At 37.3% G+C, this 17,324-nt stretch overlaps 1 protein-coding gene across 6 annotated transcripts in view; it reads right to left on the bottom strand.

Annotated features, from left to right (window-relative positions):
* Positions 1-17,324, bottom strand: part of CEP192 (centrosomal protein 192) — a 137,654-nt gene that overhangs the window by 87,837 nt on the left and 32,493 nt on the right. For all 6 annotated transcript variants that reach the window (XM_030810804.1, XM_030810806.1, XM_030810807.1 and 3 more), the window contains 4 exons: positions 16,573-16,708; positions 15,981-16,105; positions 5,487-5,826; positions 4,880-5,023 (listed from right to left, as the gene is read on the bottom strand). In XM_030810804.1, coding sequence (XP_030666664.1) covers positions 4,880-5,023; positions 5,487-5,826; positions 15,981-16,105; positions 16,573-16,708 — 745 coding nt within the window. The remainder of the gene's footprint in view (positions 1-4,879; positions 5,024-5,486; positions 5,827-15,980; positions 16,106-16,572; positions 16,709-17,324) is intronic.

Raw genomic sequence — 17,324 nt, 5'->3', positions numbered from 1 at the left:
AGCCCTTAAAATTACATGCAAAATCATACATTTCATATATTTCTATGAAGATTCATTGTGGAATCTATGACTCAAGCTAAGTTAAAAACCACTGCCCTAAAAGACGAAAGGACCAACCAACCAAATCTGACAGCCAAGAGAAGGGAAGTAGGAAACTCAGCCCAAAAGAGGGTAATATGGTTTGGCTGTGTCTCCACCCAAATCTCAACTTGAATTGTATCGCCCGAAATTCTCAAATGTTGTGGGAGGGACCCAGAGGGAGGTAATTGAAACATGGAGGCCCGTCTTTCCCATGCTATTCTCATGATAGTGAATAAGTCTCACAAGATCTGATGGGTTTATCAGGGGTTTCCACTTTTGCTTCTTCCTCATTTTTTCTCTTGCTGCCGCCATGTAAGGAGTGCCTTTTGCCTCCCACCATGATTCTGAGGCTTCCCTAGCCACGTGGAACTATAAGTCCAAGTAAACCTCTTTTTGTTCCCAGTTTCGGGTATGTCTTTATCTGCAGCATAAAAACGAACTAATACAGAAGGTAACCCAAAAGAAACTTAATTTACTTTGAGGACTTAATATCACCTGGTTTTTAAATAATTGACCAAACAGCTCAAAATAGGATTTATTATAATCCTAAGTGTGTTTTCTCTGAACTATAAGGGATTCTTCAAAGAAACATCTAATATTAACACTGTTATCTTGTCTACTCATCAGAAATCAATCACAGCCAATAAGAAAGCAGAACTTCACTTTTTATGAGAATCTATGCCAATTCTTTGGCATACCTAAAACAACAATCCTCTTGTACTGAATGCTTCCGAGGCTAAACATGGAAGCAGCCCATTTGTGTTTCCCCCACTGTCAAACTCTCAGGTCATAAGCAGCAGCAATGCAGCACCTTGAATAGATGGAGCTGAGCTATCGGCAAGGAGGAAGGCAGGCATGGGGAAGAAGAGGAGGCAGTCTCTCTTTTTTTTTTTTTTGAGACAGAGTTTCGCTCTGTCGCCTAGTCTGGAGTACAGTGGCACAATCTCGGCTCACCGCAAACGCCGCCTTCTGGGTTCATGCCATTCTCCTGCCTCAGCCCCCTCATGAGTAGCTGGGACTACAGGGGCCCACCACCACGCCCGGCTAATTTTTTGTATTTTTTTTTTTTTTTTTTTTTTTTTTAGTAGAGACAGGGTTTCACCATGTTAGCCAGGATGGTCTCGATCTCCTGACCTGGTGATCCGCCCACCTTGGCCTCCCAAAGTGCTGGGATTACAGGCGTGAGCCACCGCGCCCAGCCGAGGCAGGCGCTCTTAAGGAACTGTTCTGAATAAAGTTTATAAGTAGGCAAATTTTCACTTAAAATGACTTGGACGTTACAAGATTACACCCTTTTTTCCAACCTTCCTCTTCTGAATATCTCCTATTACATTTTTAAAGTTCCTTTCTCCTTTTCAGTAAAAAGGCTCCCATTTCATTAATGCTACCTTCACCCCTATTTCCCTGGATCTAGTCCATCCTTCCCAGCACCCATCAGGTTTTCTGTCCACCAACCTTTTTAATAGTTTTCCATCTCCCCGTTTCCCTTTCCTCCCCACCCATAATAGTCATCCTTTCCAACCAGACTAGTATTCATTCCCTAAGCACAAGGATGGTTTCATTCAATCTTTCCATTATCATTTTTTATTTTATTTTTTAATAGTAACACATCTAATAATTCAAATTTAAAAGGTGCATTTATGACACCACAATAAAGAGCTTTTCAAAGTTAACCAAAGACTTACAAGGGTATATACTGAAAACTATCTCCCCATCCCTGACCCTAGTTTCCCACACCCCCAGAAGGAACCAATAGCTAAAATATTTCTGAAATGTCTATCTGAATGTTTGATTTTTGAGTTCAAGTAGCTAGACATTCCTGTAGTCAGTATCTTGTTTTATCTTTCCGTTGTATGTCTTTACAAATATCTGTATGTATATCCTCCCCTCTCATACCTTTCTACACAAATATTAGAATACTTTATGTGCTTTGAGGTGGATTTTACCTTTAATTTATTCCGGTGATCATTCCATTTGAGTAACTAAAGAGCTCCTTTACCATTCTGTATAGCCACAGGGTACTTCCTTGTATGGATGCACCTTAATTTATACCCTATTTTGTCCATCTGCATTGCTTCTAACATTGTTATTACAGACAATGCTGCAAGTAATGAGCTTGCACATACACCATGTACCATTTGTGCAAGTGTATCTGAAGAATAAATTCCCAGAAGCAGAACTGCTCGGTTACAGGATACTACATGCGTAACTTTGCTAGATGCTGCAATGTCATTATATGTGGAGGCTGTGCCAAGAATGGACTAGCATACCTGTGTCCCTCACATCTTTGCTAAGACAGTTTTATTACCAAACTTTTGGATCACTACCAAGGAAATAACTGAAAAATACTATGACTGGGTGGATTTACACTGCATTTCTTTCCATAAGTAAAAATGAACATTTTTTGTTGTACACTTAAGGATCATTTTTATTTCTTTTTCTATAAATTGCTTCCAATTTTGGGGTAGTTGGTCTTCTTATTATTATTAGAACTGTTTATATATTAGGGGAATGGGCTTTAAACCTATAATATGAATTGCAAATCTTTTATTCTCAGTTTGCTAATTTTTAAAAACTTTTTACGATAGAGAGGTGAAGTGTACAGCTCAAGGAATTTTCACAATCTGAACACATCTGCGTAGCCAACGGCACAGATGTAAGAAGCATAATACTGCCAGTACCCAAACCACCTGAGCCTGCTTCCCATGCTGCCTGCCCATCCACATGTAGCCACTACCCTGTGGCTGGCTCTGCAGGAGTGCACTGCCGAGCTGTATACAAATAGAACTACAGAGTGTGTGTTCTTAGTCAGCTTTATGTCATTCCACATGTTCCTGAGATTCATCCATGTTGTTGCATGTAGCTTCACATCACTCATTCTCATTGCAACCTAATATTCCAGGGTATGAATAAACATAATCCATTCTATGGCTGAGGGAGAGGAGGGTGGTTCTGCAGTGACTTGGAAACTTCCACTGCTGATGGGAATTTGAGAATTTGGGGCTGATAAAATTAGTGCTGCTATAAACATTTTAGTATGTCTTTTGGTGAATACACACACCCTATTCGGCTGCATATGTACTCAGGTGTAGAATTATTAGGTCATTAAGTATGAAGTTCACAAAGTTCACCCTTACAAGACACTGTCAAACAGGTTTCCAAAACGGCTGTACCAATTTACACTCCCACCAGCAACACATGAGAATTCCATGATCTTTTAAGTGATAAATATCCACCATTCAGTCTGCATCTTCATTTTTAGATCAAGATATCATTGAACAAGTCCTAACCGCAACTCAGCTTCACACTTCTGACCCCTATTTCCACTAATGACTACTTCTGCCTCAAACCACAATCACCCAAAATCTACACTTTCTTCTGACTCCCCGCCTCAGGTAATGGTATCACCATTGACCCAAGTAACTCAGACCACAGACCCTCCTCCCTTCCTGCCTCTCTACTATCCCCTGAAATCCAGCCATCAAATCCTAACGATTTTACTTCTACGTCTTTCACTAGCTACTCTCTTCATTTTCACTGGGACACCTAGATTTCTACAACATCCTAAGAACTATCCCAAACAACCCTGACTACCAGGAGAAGACTCACCAAGCAAGTTCCACAAGCAATGAGTCCTGACGCTTTCTAGACAAGCCTCAATCTTGGGTATGGTGGTCAAAACTCAATCCACTCCCTGGCCCTACTGACCTCTCCAGCTTCATCTCCTAGCCTCTGGCCACTCTCCCTTTATCCTGCCATAAAGGCTGGCCACACTGGACCATGCACCTTCTCAAACATGCCCACACTTCACCATCTCATTCCTTTCCAACTGGGCTTTCTCTCCATTTGAAATTTCTCATGCCCCCAAATGATTACCTGTGAAAACTCGACCTCAAAAGTGGCTTCCTATGTGAAATACTTTTGCTACCTACTCATGCAATGTTTGTTTCTTCTCTAAATAACAGTGCTTTTGGTTTGAGTTTCTCGTGATGCCAATGACTGTGTACTGCATTTTTGTCTCATCATTCTGGGCTGATAAACAGTTTCTTAAGGACTGGCATACTATCTCATTTATTGCTGTAATTCCACATCATGAGACTTTCTTAAAGAAGCTTAGTACAAGCAGTAGGTGGGATAATTTCTTCCTCTGGCGCAAGCCTATTAACAGTAAGGCCAGGCTTGACAGGCCCCTGAGCAGCATGGCTCCTTCCAGTTACAGAAGAGCTCAGCCCTGAGGGTTGCGGCATAGCATCTTCACAGCCTCCGGCTCAAAATCCCGTGACCTGGCGTTGTGTAGACCTAAACCAGTTTCTATACTCACTGTCACGGATGATGCTAATCAACAACCTAACTGCTTTTCACGCTTTTATCCCTTGAGATTTCATTATCTTTTTGGTTACTTTTCTTCCATCATTTCTACCACACTTTCTACCTTTCATAGACTGGTTTTTGTAACTGCTGATTTATCAGGACATTTCCTTTGCTCAGGTCAGAAATTTTAAAGGGACAAGCAAAACCTAAAGTCCCTTCCAGCCCTGGAATACTATGGGGTCTACACGGTAGTATATGAATGCTATTCTCACTCATTGGCTTTGCTTAAGGAAATGGCTTGGCTCATTCTACAATGATTAAGACTGGCTAACTAAAACCTTGGGTCCTATAAACACAAGTGAAGTGCTTCCAGAATACAGTGATAGTCCAGAAGGGATCTGATGTGGCTGACCAACATATACACAGTAATCTCAGAAAGATCAGAAACAGTGAAAATGTCACCATAAATGTTTATCCATATACTTACAACCAGATCTGAAGTCTTCATTCATCTCATCACTTAGAGACAAATTTAAATTTTGTTTGCTATTAAAAGATGTGTAATAGGCAAGGTCTGTGACCCACCTACCCTCTTCATTTTGATAGACCACACTCTGTGGGAGATCTGTTTCTAAAAAATAAAATTCCCAAAATATCAAATGACACATGTAACAACTAAAATGACAAAACATTCTCAATTTTTTTTAAATTTAGATGACTACCTTAGTTATCAACAGTACTGAAGTTTGCCAAAGCTAGTTTGAAAAAGGAAATCCCATTTCCCCAAAAGAAAAGTATCTCTTTGATGGAAAGCAAGCCAGCCTTACTCACAAAAAAAGTCTATAATGGAGAATGAGGAATAAAGAAAGAACGCTAAGACTTAGCTAGAAAGGTACATTTTCACTAGATCTCTGAGAAAAGATACCATTTCTGAGCAATCCTCCCTGTACGAGTAGATTGAAAATTTTGTTTAAACTATAAAACACTAAAATATTTCAACAGGAAAGACGGGCACATTTCACATGAAAATATGTCCTATTCAAAATGTACGAACATCTATTTCTTTCACTCTATTTTTTTAAAAGTCCACTTACTGTCTTTATTCTTTTTGATGGACTCGTGACATTCACATGTTCGCCTTTCACAAGTTGGTGACCAAAGGGCATCAGTGAAATTAATTTCACTGTCACTAATAGGCTTCAAAGAGGCTACATCCACATTTTCTTGAATGGACACTGTAGGAGTCTCAGTGTCTAAACATCCATCCATGTGCAAAACTGTCTTATTTTGATGAGGACACTCTGCCCCCTGTTTTACAGGGTCAGTCAGGTCAAAACCACCTCTATTGGCATTTGCATCATGAAAATTATCAGAGTTAAGTTTCACGTCAATAGCCCTGAGGGTCTTCACCAGAACATCTTTACTTGCACATTCCTTTAAAAAAAAAAATCAGATTTTTTAACAGAGCAACAGTAAGTCTTGTTTTTTATAACTTATTTTAAAATTTATGGGAAAAATTATATAGTTGATATAAAATGTTTATTATATGAAAGAAGAGAACACACAGTATTCACTGTATTCTAGACTATATGTGAATATATGAACCAATGATAAGCAACTTACCAAAACCAAACTTTGTGATGTGGTCATGGGAAACACATCAAGAGATTTACATACCAAAAGTGGGCTCTATGTGTGCATTACATTATAGGATGATAGAAATGCTGTCAGCCCAACTTTTATCATTACCAATAAAAGTCTCTACAAACATGGTAAGCCTATTAGTGTGACTAGCCTCATAAAATTAATATGGATAAACAGCCCTTGATATTAATATCAGATATTAATATCTTTTAATAGGAGTAAAGCAGTTTATACTACAAATGGCCCTGGCCAGTCCAGTAAAATTTGTATCGGACAGAGCAAATTAATCCAGTGCCTTCAAACTATGCTCTCCAAAACATTTTTCCAAGGGGCACTTCTTATGCTTTCCTAAAATAACAACTGCTGAAAAGGGGCTCAAGTGTCTTCAATACTGTTCGTGGACATTTGGCTGCCACCATGGTATCGCATGCCAATGAAACTTATTAACAGCAGTCCTTTCTGCTATAATAAGACAAGCAATAAGAACAACGTGGTAAGGCACAGTTTCTGAAAGTTACAACACTAAAAGAAGGTCGTTCTAAATAAATGATGACTTTCGAATAAGAAAGACATAGGTTCAAATCCTAGTGCCACCATTTATTAACTGGGTGCTTTGCCAACATTACTATATAAAAATAAATATCAAGGCCAGGCGCAGTAGCTCACACCTGTAATCCCAGCACTTTGGGAGGCCGAGGCGGGCAGATCACCTGAGGTCAGGGGTTTGAGACCAGCCTCGCCAACATGGTGAAACCCCATCTCTACTAAAAATACAAAAATTAGCTGGGCATGGTGGCGGGTGCCTGTAATCCCAGCTACTCGGGAGGCTGAGGCAAGAGAATTGCTTGAACCCGGGAGGCGGAGGTTGCAGTGAGCCAAGATCCCGCCATTGCACTCCAGCCTGGGGGACAAGAGTGAGACTTCGTCTCAAAAAATAAATAAATAAAATAAACAAAACATCAAAATAAATTCCAGATGACTTAAAGATTTAGATATAAGAGTACTAGGAAAAAATACTGATGGATTGTCTTATATTCTTCAGTGGATAACATCTTCTAAGTGTAACACTCTAATGTCTTGAATTGTGTCCCCTCAAAAAGATATATCCAAGTCCTAAGCCAGGTAACTATAAATTGCGATATTATTCTGAAACAAGGTCTTTACGGATGTAATTAACTTAAGGATCTTGAGATAAGACCATCCTGGATTTAGGGACCCTAATCACAATGACCAATGTCTGTATCAGAGACAAGAGAAGAAAATTTTAGACAAAGACACAGAGGACAAGGCCGCGTGAACACAGAGAGAGAAATGTGAGTGCTGCTGCTACAAGCCAAGGAACACCAGGAGCCAGCAGAAGCCGGGAGAACCAGGAAGGATTCTCCTCTAAGAGACTTAGGAGGGAGAACCACCCTGCTAACACCTTGATTTCAGACTTTTGGCCTCCATAACTGTGAGGAAATAAATTTCTGTTGTTTTAGGCATGCCTGTGGTAATTTGCTCTGGCCACCTAGGAAGCTCATACACACATTAAAGCCTAAAACATATAAAAATCAATATATTTCCATAACATAAAAACCTTATAAAATTAAGTTAAAATACAAATACCCCAACAGAAAAAAAAAAAAATGTCAAATGCCATTTAAAACGAGATAACTGCTTTTCATATACAACACTTGCAAAGATTAAAAAGAAACATAATGTGGAAAACTGGCTGTCTCATCCGTAAAGCAACTTAATCTTGAATAAAGAAGGCAGTTACAACTTCTAGCTTCCAGTTCTGAGAGGGCTTGGAAGTCGCCACTCCATCCCGACGACAAGTAAAAAGATGAACAAACTGACAAATCAACAACTCTTCTTAGATCCCTAAGAGAAGGTAACAGGATAAACTGGGGCCTCTAAAACTGGAGAGACAGGCAAATACAGAGAATCCTAACATACCAGGGGATATACTCCCAAGCAGAAACCTCCACAGTAACCAGCAGAGAAGGAATACCTCACATGCAACTGGTGAATTGCTGCAGGCTCAGTGTGGAAAAGTCTGAGAGTTAAAAACTCCAGAGGATCCAGTCATAGGTGGGCCCCATGCTTTTGTGAGTTTTACCTGCAGCACGACCAAGTTCTCATAGCAAATAATGGAGAAAAATCCCCTTGGGCTTCCAGTATGGGGAGGAGAAAGGGGAAATTTTGAAATATAACAGGGCACTTTGTTCTTAGAAAAAACAAGAACAAACCTCAAGAAAACCTAACCTGCTGGGGTTTTATCTGAGCCTAAGTAGCCTTGGGAAAGGTAAATACCCAAACTCCAGCTCCCTCTAGCCACCCTGTCCATCCTAAGGGGAGGAAAAAACTGAGAAACACTTGTGGATTGCACAGTCTAAAGACACAGGCTCACTTAAAGACTGAGACCGAATCACAGAATTACGGAATGCTTTCCCTCCCCAACACCTTACCACAACATAATGAAAGGCCTATTTACAGCAGTTCTTTTACTTGGTACATCACGTCCAGCTAACAAGAAAAAATTAAAAGGCATACTAAAAGGCAAAAAAACACCGTTTGAAGAGACAAGCATCAGAACCAGCAGAACCAGATATGGCAGGGATGTTGGTATACTCAGGCCAGAAAACAAAAACAATTATGATGAATATTCTAAGGGCTCTAATGGATACAGCAGACAACATGAAAGAACAGAGTGGCAATGTAAACAGAGAAATGGAACTTATGAGAAAGAATCAGAAAGAAATGCCAGAGGTCAAAAACTGTCACACGTGAGGAATGTCTATGCTGGGCTCATTAGTAGACTGGACACAGCACAGGAAAGATACTCTGAGCTCCAGGATATGCCAATGGACTTCTAAAACTGAATGCAAAGACAACAATGAATGAAAAAAACAATCTCAAAAAACTGCAGGACAACTACAAAATGTATAACATATGCATAACGGAGACATCAAAAAGAGAAGCCAAACAGAAAGCAACAGAATATTTGCAACAATAATGACTGAGAATTTCTCCAAATTAATTCAGACAACAAGCCACATACCAGGAAGCTCACAGAACACCAAACAAGATAAAGGCATACTGCAATAGGGCTGTACTTAGAAAAAAATAAATAAAAACCAAAACCAATACTTCACCTAAGAATATCATCTCAAACTACAGAAAATCAAAGATAAAGAAAAAATCCTAAAGAAACCAGAGAGAAAAAAAATCACCTTACTCACAGAGAACAAAGAGCGACATTTGGCATCTCCTCAGAAACCATGCCAAGCAAGAAGGCAGTGAAGTAAACTACTTTAAAGAGTTGAAAGAAAGAAACCATCAATTTCTAATTCTGTACCCTGAGAAATTAGCCTTCAAACATGAAAGGGAAATACTTTCTCAGACAAGCAAAAATTGAAGGCATTTGTTGCCAGCAGACCTGCCTTGCAAGAAATTTTTTAAAAAGTTATTTTGAGAGAAGAAAAATATATAGATCAGAATCTTAAATCTACAAAGAAAGGAAGAGCATCAAAGACAGAATAAGTAAAGGTAAAACAAATATTTTATTTTTCTAATTTTTAATTGGTCTAATAACACAATGTTCAGAAAAATAATGGCAACAATGTATTCAATTATGTATGCTTACCTGTATGTATGAGCATATATAGGTGAGGGTGTGTGTCTATATACAGACACACATATATGCTTATATATACTTATATGTAAGTGAAATGAATGATGGCAATGATACAAGGAATGAGAGGGAGGAATTAGGAATATTTTGTTATTATCATTTCTCAAGCTACCTGTTAAGCAGTATAATGTTATCTGAAAGTGAATATGGATTAATTGTAAATATACACTGCAAACTCTAGAGCAACCACTAAAAAAAGTGGGACAAAAAAGAATTATATCTGATATGCTAACAAAGAGAAAATGGAATCATATAAAATGCTGAATTAAGACCACAAAGAGGCCAGGCACAGTGGCTGGCCCCTGTAATCCCAGCATTTCAGGAGGCCAGGAGCTCAAGACCAGACTGGGCAACATAGCAAGACCCTAGCTCTACAAAAAATTTAAAAGTTAACCAGGTGTAGTGACATGTGCCTGTTGTCCCAACTATTCAGAAGGCTGAGGCAGGAGGATTGCTTGAGCCTAGCAGTTCGAGGCTGTAGTTAGCTATGATCCTGCCACTGCACTCCAGTTTGGGCAACATAGAGACCCTGTCTCAAAATAGTAATAATAATAATAATAATATTCTTAAAATAAAACCACAAAGAGAAGAATAAGACTGGAAGAAAAAAATAGGGAAAAAAAACAAGAACAACATGGTAGACATCAATCCAACTATATCAATTAATCACTTTCAAAGTCAATGGTCTAAATACACCAACTGGCTGGATGCAGTGGGTCACGCCTGTAATTCCAGCACTTTGGGAGGCCAAGGCGGGTGGATCATGAGGTCAGGAGATCAAGACCATCCTGGCCAACATGGTGAAACCCTGTCCCTACTAAAAATACAAAAATCAGCTGGGCGTGGTGGTGCATGCCTGTAATTCTAGCTACTCGGGAGGCTGAGGCAGGAGAATCACTTGAACCAGGGAGTCAGAGGTTGCAGTGAGCCGAGATCGCACCACTGCATTCCAGCCTGGCAACAGAGCAAGAGTCCACCTCAAAAAATAAATAAATAAATAAACAAACAAACACACCAACTGAAAGAGATTTTCAGAGGAGAATCAAAAAACAAGACCTAAGTATATGATGTCTACAAGAAACCAACATGTAGATTAAAAGTAAATGGATGGAGAAAGATATACCATTAAAACACGAATCAAAAGGAAGCAGGAATAGCTATATGACTTTCAGACAGAGCAGACTTCAAAGTAGGGAAAGTTATCAGAGATAAGGCAGGGTACTACATAATGATATAGAAGAATCAATTCTCTAGGAAGACATAACCATCCTTAATGTGTAAACACCTTACAAGAGAGCATCAAAATACAGGTAGTAAAAACTAATAGAACTACAAAGAGAAATAGATGAACCAACTATCATAACTGGTGACCTCAACACTCCTCTATCAGAAACAGATCCAGTGAGAAGAGATTCAATAACAACACAGTTGAACTCAACACTAACAATCAACTAGATATAATGGACATCTACGGAATACTTCACCCAAAAACAGCAGAATACACATTCTTCTTATCAGAAAAATCCCACACAATAGATACACAATTTGAGTAGGCTCCTATCTGACAAAGACATTAAGGCAATAATGAATAACCTTCCAAAATAGAATGCACCATGCCCAGATAGGTTCAACAGTGAATTCCACCAAACATTTAAGGAAAACATTATACTAATTCTCTACAACCTTTTTCAGAAAATAGCAGAGGGAATACTTACTAACAGATTCTATGAAGTCAGCATCATCCTAATACCCAAACTAAAGACATCACAAAAAAATAAAACTACTGACCAATTTATCCCATAAACACAGATTCAAAACTCAACAAAATATTAGAAAATCAAATCAAATAATATATAAAAAGAATTATACATCATAACCAAGGAGATTCCAGGCATGCAAGCCTGGTTCAACAATCAAAAATCAATTAATGTAATCTATCACATCAACAGACTACAAAAAAAAACAAAATCACGTGATCATATCAATAGCTGCAAAAAAAAAAATTTTTTTGACAAAAATCTAACACCCATTCATGATAAAAATTCCCAGTAAACTAGAGAGAGAAACATTCTCAACTTGATAAAAATAAGATAAAAGTTAAAAACCTTAAGAAACCTATAGAAACCTTCTTAATAGTAAGAAGCTAGAAGCCTAAGATCAGAAATAAGGCAAAGATGTCTCCTCTCGCCACTACTTTTCAACATCATACTATAAGTCCTAGCTAATGCAATTAAGACACGAAAAGGAAATAAAATGTATATAGATTGGGAGGAAATAAAAACTGTCTTTAAGTCCTATCTAATGCAATAAGACAGGAAAAGGAAATAAAATGTATACAGATTGGGAAGAAATAAACTGTCTTTGTTTGTAGATGACATGATTATCTATGCAGAAAATCCAAAAGAACTGACAAAAAAATTCCTGGAACTAATAAAAGATGACAGCATACATGTCTATTATATAAAAGTTAACTGCTTTCCTATACACTAGCAATGAACAAGTAGAATTTGAAATTTAAAACAATACTATCTACATTAACACCCCCATATATGAAATAAGTTAGGTATAAATCTAACAAAATATATATAACATCTATATTCAAGAAAACTACAAAACTCTGAAAGAAATAAAAGAAAACCAAATAAATAGAGAGATATTCAATGTATGTCAGTTCTTCCCAACTTCACCTATACATTCAATTTAATACCAATCAAAATCCCAGCCAAGTTCTGAATTTGGATACTGACAAACTGATTCTAAAGATTACACAGGCTGGGCATGGTGGCTTATGCCTGTAATCCCAGCACTTTGGGAGGCAGAAGGGGGTGGATCATTTGAAATCGGAAGCTTGAGACCAGTCTGGCCAACATGGTGAAACCTCATCTCTACTGAAAATACAAAAATTAGCTGGGCATGGTGGCGTACACTTGTAATCCCAGCTACTTGGCAGGCTGAGGAGAGAGGATCACTTGAACCCGGGAGGTGGGGGTTGCAGTGAGCCAAAATCATGCCACTGCACTCCAGCCTGGGTGACAGAGAGAGACTCCATCTCAAACAATACAAAGAAAAATTAAAAAAATAAAATTTACACAAAGAGGCAAAAGACCCAGAATAACCAACTCAATCTTGAAAAATAAGAATAAAGCGAGAAGACACTGTCCAATTTCATTACTTAATAAAGCTGCAGTAATCAAGACAGTGATGTATTGGTGAAAGAACAAACAGATCAGCAGAACAGAGATTCTAAAAACTGATCCACATACATATAGTCAAACTAATCTTTGACAAAGGAACAATGGCAACACAATGAAGCAAAGATAGTCTTTTCACAAATGGTGCTGGAACAATTGGATATTTATATGCAAAAAAATGAATCTCAAAAAAGACATTACACCTTTCACAAAAATTAACTGAAAATGGATGACAGGCCTAAATGTAAAATGCAAAACTATAAATCTCCTAGAAGATAACACTGGAGAAAAATCTAGAAGGTACAAGATCAGCACACAAAAATCAGATGTTTCTGAACACCAGCAATAAACAATCCAAAATGTAAATTAAGAAAGCAATTCCATTTACAATAGCATCTAAAAGACTAAAGTACTTGGGAATAAATCTAATCAAGGAAGTGAAAGACATACTGAAAGCTACAAAACACTGTTGAAAGAAAGAAGACCTAAAGACCTAAACAAATGGACAGACATCCTGTGTCTTCATGAATATGAAGACTTAACATTGCAAAGGTATCAATACTACCCAAAGTGACCTCTAGATTCAACAAAATCCCTCTCAAAATTTCAACAGCCTTTTCTAAAGAAATGGAAAAGCTGATCCTCAAATTCATATGGAATTGCAAAGGGCCTCAGCCAAAAAAATCTTGAAAAAGAAGAATTAAGTTGAAGGACGAAGGACTAACACTTCCCAACGTCCTACAAAGATACAGTGATTAAAGCAGTGTGGCACTGTCAAAAAGACAGACAAATAGACCAATGGGCTAGAGAAGCCAGAAATAAACCCTCACATACATGATAAATTGATTTCCGACAAAAGTGCCAAGACCACTGAATGGAGAAAGAACAGCCTTTTTAATAAATGGTGCTGAGAAAATTTAATATCCACATGCAAAAGAATGATGTTAGTTAGACCCTTACCTAACACCATATATAAAAATAAACTCGAAACAAATCAACAATCGTTTTCTCTTTTTCCTTTTTCTTTCACAAAGTCACAGATCAACAATCTAAATGTAAGAGCTAACTCTATAAAACTCTTAGAATAAAACAGGAAAATCTTCATGACACTGAATTTGACAACAATTTCATAGCTATAACAACAAAAGCACAGGTAGCAATATAAAAGTAGATCACACTACATCATAATTTAAAATTTTTGCACGTGAAAGGACAATATCAAGAAAGTAAGAGACAACCTACAGAATGGGAGAAAAATTTGCAATTCATACATTTGGTAAGGAATTAATATCCAGATGACATAAAGAACTCTACAATTCAACAACAACAAAAAAACTCAATTAAAACGTGGGCAAAGGCCTTAAATGAACATTTCCCCAAGGAAGACATACATGAAAAGAAGCACATAAAAAGATGTTCAATATCACTGTCATCAGGGAAATGCAAATCAAAACCACAATAAGATACTACTTCATACTCATTAGGATAACTATAATTTGAAAAGGGAAAAAAGTAAAGAGTGTTAAACAGGATGTGGAAAAATTGGAATCCTAGTGTTTTGCTGGTGGATGTAAACTGGTGCAGCTGCTGTGAAAAACACTATGGCAGTTCCTCAAAACATTAAACACAGAATTACCATATGACCCAACAATTTCACTCCTACATATATATCCAAACAAACTGAAAGCTAGGACTCGAACAGGTATTTCTATACTGATGTTCACGGCAGCATTACACTCAAAAGCCAAAAGACAGAAACACCCAAGTGTCCACAGAAGGATGAAGGGATAAATAAAATGTGGTATATATAATAGAATATTATTTGGCCATAAGAAAAAATGAAATGTTGATATATGCTACGACACGAACAGACCTTGAAAACATCACGCTTAATAAAATAAGCCAGACACAGAAGGCCAAATATTGTATGATTTCACTTATATGAGGTTACCCAGAGTGGGCAAATTCATAGAGACAGAAAGTAGAATGGTAGTTGCCATGAGGTGGAAGGCAGGAGGGAATTGAGGTTTGTTGTTTAATGGGTAGAGTTTTAGTTTTACAAGATGAAGAGTCCTGAAGATTGGCTGCACAATGTAAATGTACTTCACTGTAAATGTATTGAACTGTACACTTAAAAATGATTAAGATAGTGGCCGGGAGTGGTGGCTCACTCCTGTAATCCCAGCAATTTGGGAAGCCAAGGTGGGCAGATCACTTGAGGCCAGGAGTTTGAGACCTGCCTGACCATCATGGTGAAACTCCATCTCTACTAAAAATACAAAAATTAACCGGGTGGTGATGTGCACCTGTAATCCCAGCTACTTGGGAGGCTGAGACAGGAGAATTGCTTGAACCTGGGAGGCAGAAGTTGCAGTGAGCTGAGATCATGCCATTGCACTCCAGCCTGGGTGACAGAGTGAGACTCTGTCTCAAAAAAAAAAAAAAGATTAAGATAGTAAATTTTACGTTATATGTATTTTACAAGTTAAAATTTAAATTAAAAATATATTTAACATGTATAAAATAGAGATGCACAGAATAAAGCAAAAAAGTAAGCATTATTTTAATCAATACTAGACAAGTGGGTCTAAGTGAGAAAAAATTAACCTACATGCAAAATTCAAATCACAGTTTATAAAACTATAATAACACTACTAAAAAAGGGCATAATGAATAGGTATGAGTCAGAAATGACTACTAAGCTTCAGGCACAGGAGAAATGGGGTACTATTAACAAACAGAAAAAAACTGAAACAATGAAAAACAAATATGTTTGAGCAAGGTAAAAGATCCGTTTGCTTTTTCATGTAATGACTGGACACTGGGCTAAAGAACTTTCCAAATGACTAATCTAAATCAAGTCATTAAATATTTAAATACAAGAAAATGTATATAATTGTATGAAAGATACTTATAAACATATCGAAACATTATCAGTAGTGAGTTCTTTACTTTTTCTGTATTTTTCAGAAGTCAACAGTAACTGTTTCTTTGAAAAAAACTGGTATCATATAAACACAAAAGACCCCTTATTCCTTTTTTCATAGAATATCTAAGAAAAATGCATAACTTACGCTGTTAAGATCTGGAACAATACCCTTCAAATTTTCTATTTCTTTCTCAGTTCCCCAAGTACCAGAGGAAAATGGTAAAATATCATCTGTGTGCCTTCTACTACCTCCAGTACCTATAGAATTACCTGAAAAAATAAAGAAAAATGTTAACGTAGCCACATCAAATCTGAGTAATCTAACATAATAACTGATTCTTGCTAGTCAAATTATTTTATGTAAACCTAATACTTAGCACTCCTATGACAAATTTAGCCATTTTTATAGAGAGAAAATAAGCAACAGTAAGAGGCAATAATAAACATGATAAACTGCTACCATACCCAAAGAATTCATATTTAATTATCAATGTCTGGATAGAATACAATTATTTGTAATATTCAATCCAAGAAATATATACTACAGTATTTCTATTAACACTAATTTACTCAGCTATTATTAAAAGCTCTTTTGAAAAGTTTTAGACTGTCTAAAGACCTGAGGGACTAGAAGAGTTAATACATGCTAAATCATACCCGAGAAATATTTTTTTTTTAAAAAAAGGTAAAGTCAAAACTAGAACTTAAGAACAGAAGAATCATATTTCTATACTTACTAGTCCCAGGTAGACAAATAACTTGGCTTTCCTCAGACTCTTTGTGAGTTGTTTCAGAAGAGTGTGAGTCGAGGGAAATCAGAGAGCTGTTATTTTCTGATTGAAACTTGCAGTTTAAGCTACCGTTTTCATTTGCCTGTTGAAAGAATATCTTAGCTGTATTAATCTTTTAAATTAAAATGAAATATTTTGAGGGAGAAAATGTGGCTTTACTGAAGGATGCCAGAAAATAAATGTAGAAGGAATTAGAAAAATCGCCATTGTCACCACGAGAGTAATCAATATTTCCAAAAGTCAGCAAGGACACTGAAACCAGCTAGTGAAGAGCTGTCGGGGAATAAGATGATCAAAGGGCTGATATCTCATCCCAGTTGACTTATTAATAACAAAGGGGAAAAGCTACCTTCACAAGGAGACATCTAGCTGACATCACCTTAGCCAAAATTATCAAAAACAGTATCACCAATTGTGGGAGAGATAAACATCTCCCGGTGTAGGGCAATGAGAAGTACACAACACTGCCTGGTTTACTATGAATCCACTCATGAGAAACTGTTCAATCTGTATTCTTGCCAAAATGTTTAATCTAATCTAGTCAGGAGGGAAAACAGATTATGGTTATTTTTCCCTCCTGATTAGATTATGGTTCACTCTACAAAACAAAGGGCCTAGATTTTACAAAATAGATCATGTCATGTAAGAACTTTACTCCAAATTAAAAGAGAATAAAGAGACAGAACAACCAAAGGCAA

The sequence above is a fragment of the Nomascus leucogenys genome, chromosome 4, assembly GCF_006542625.1.
Source record: "Nomascus leucogenys isolate Asia chromosome 4, Asia_NLE_v1, whole genome shotgun sequence".
Lineage (NCBI taxonomy): Eukaryota > Metazoa > Chordata > Mammalia > Primates > Hylobatidae > Nomascus > Nomascus leucogenys.
The sequence above is the reverse complement of the archived record's forward strand: the minus strand, read 5'-3'. Positions and strand labels throughout refer to the sequence as shown.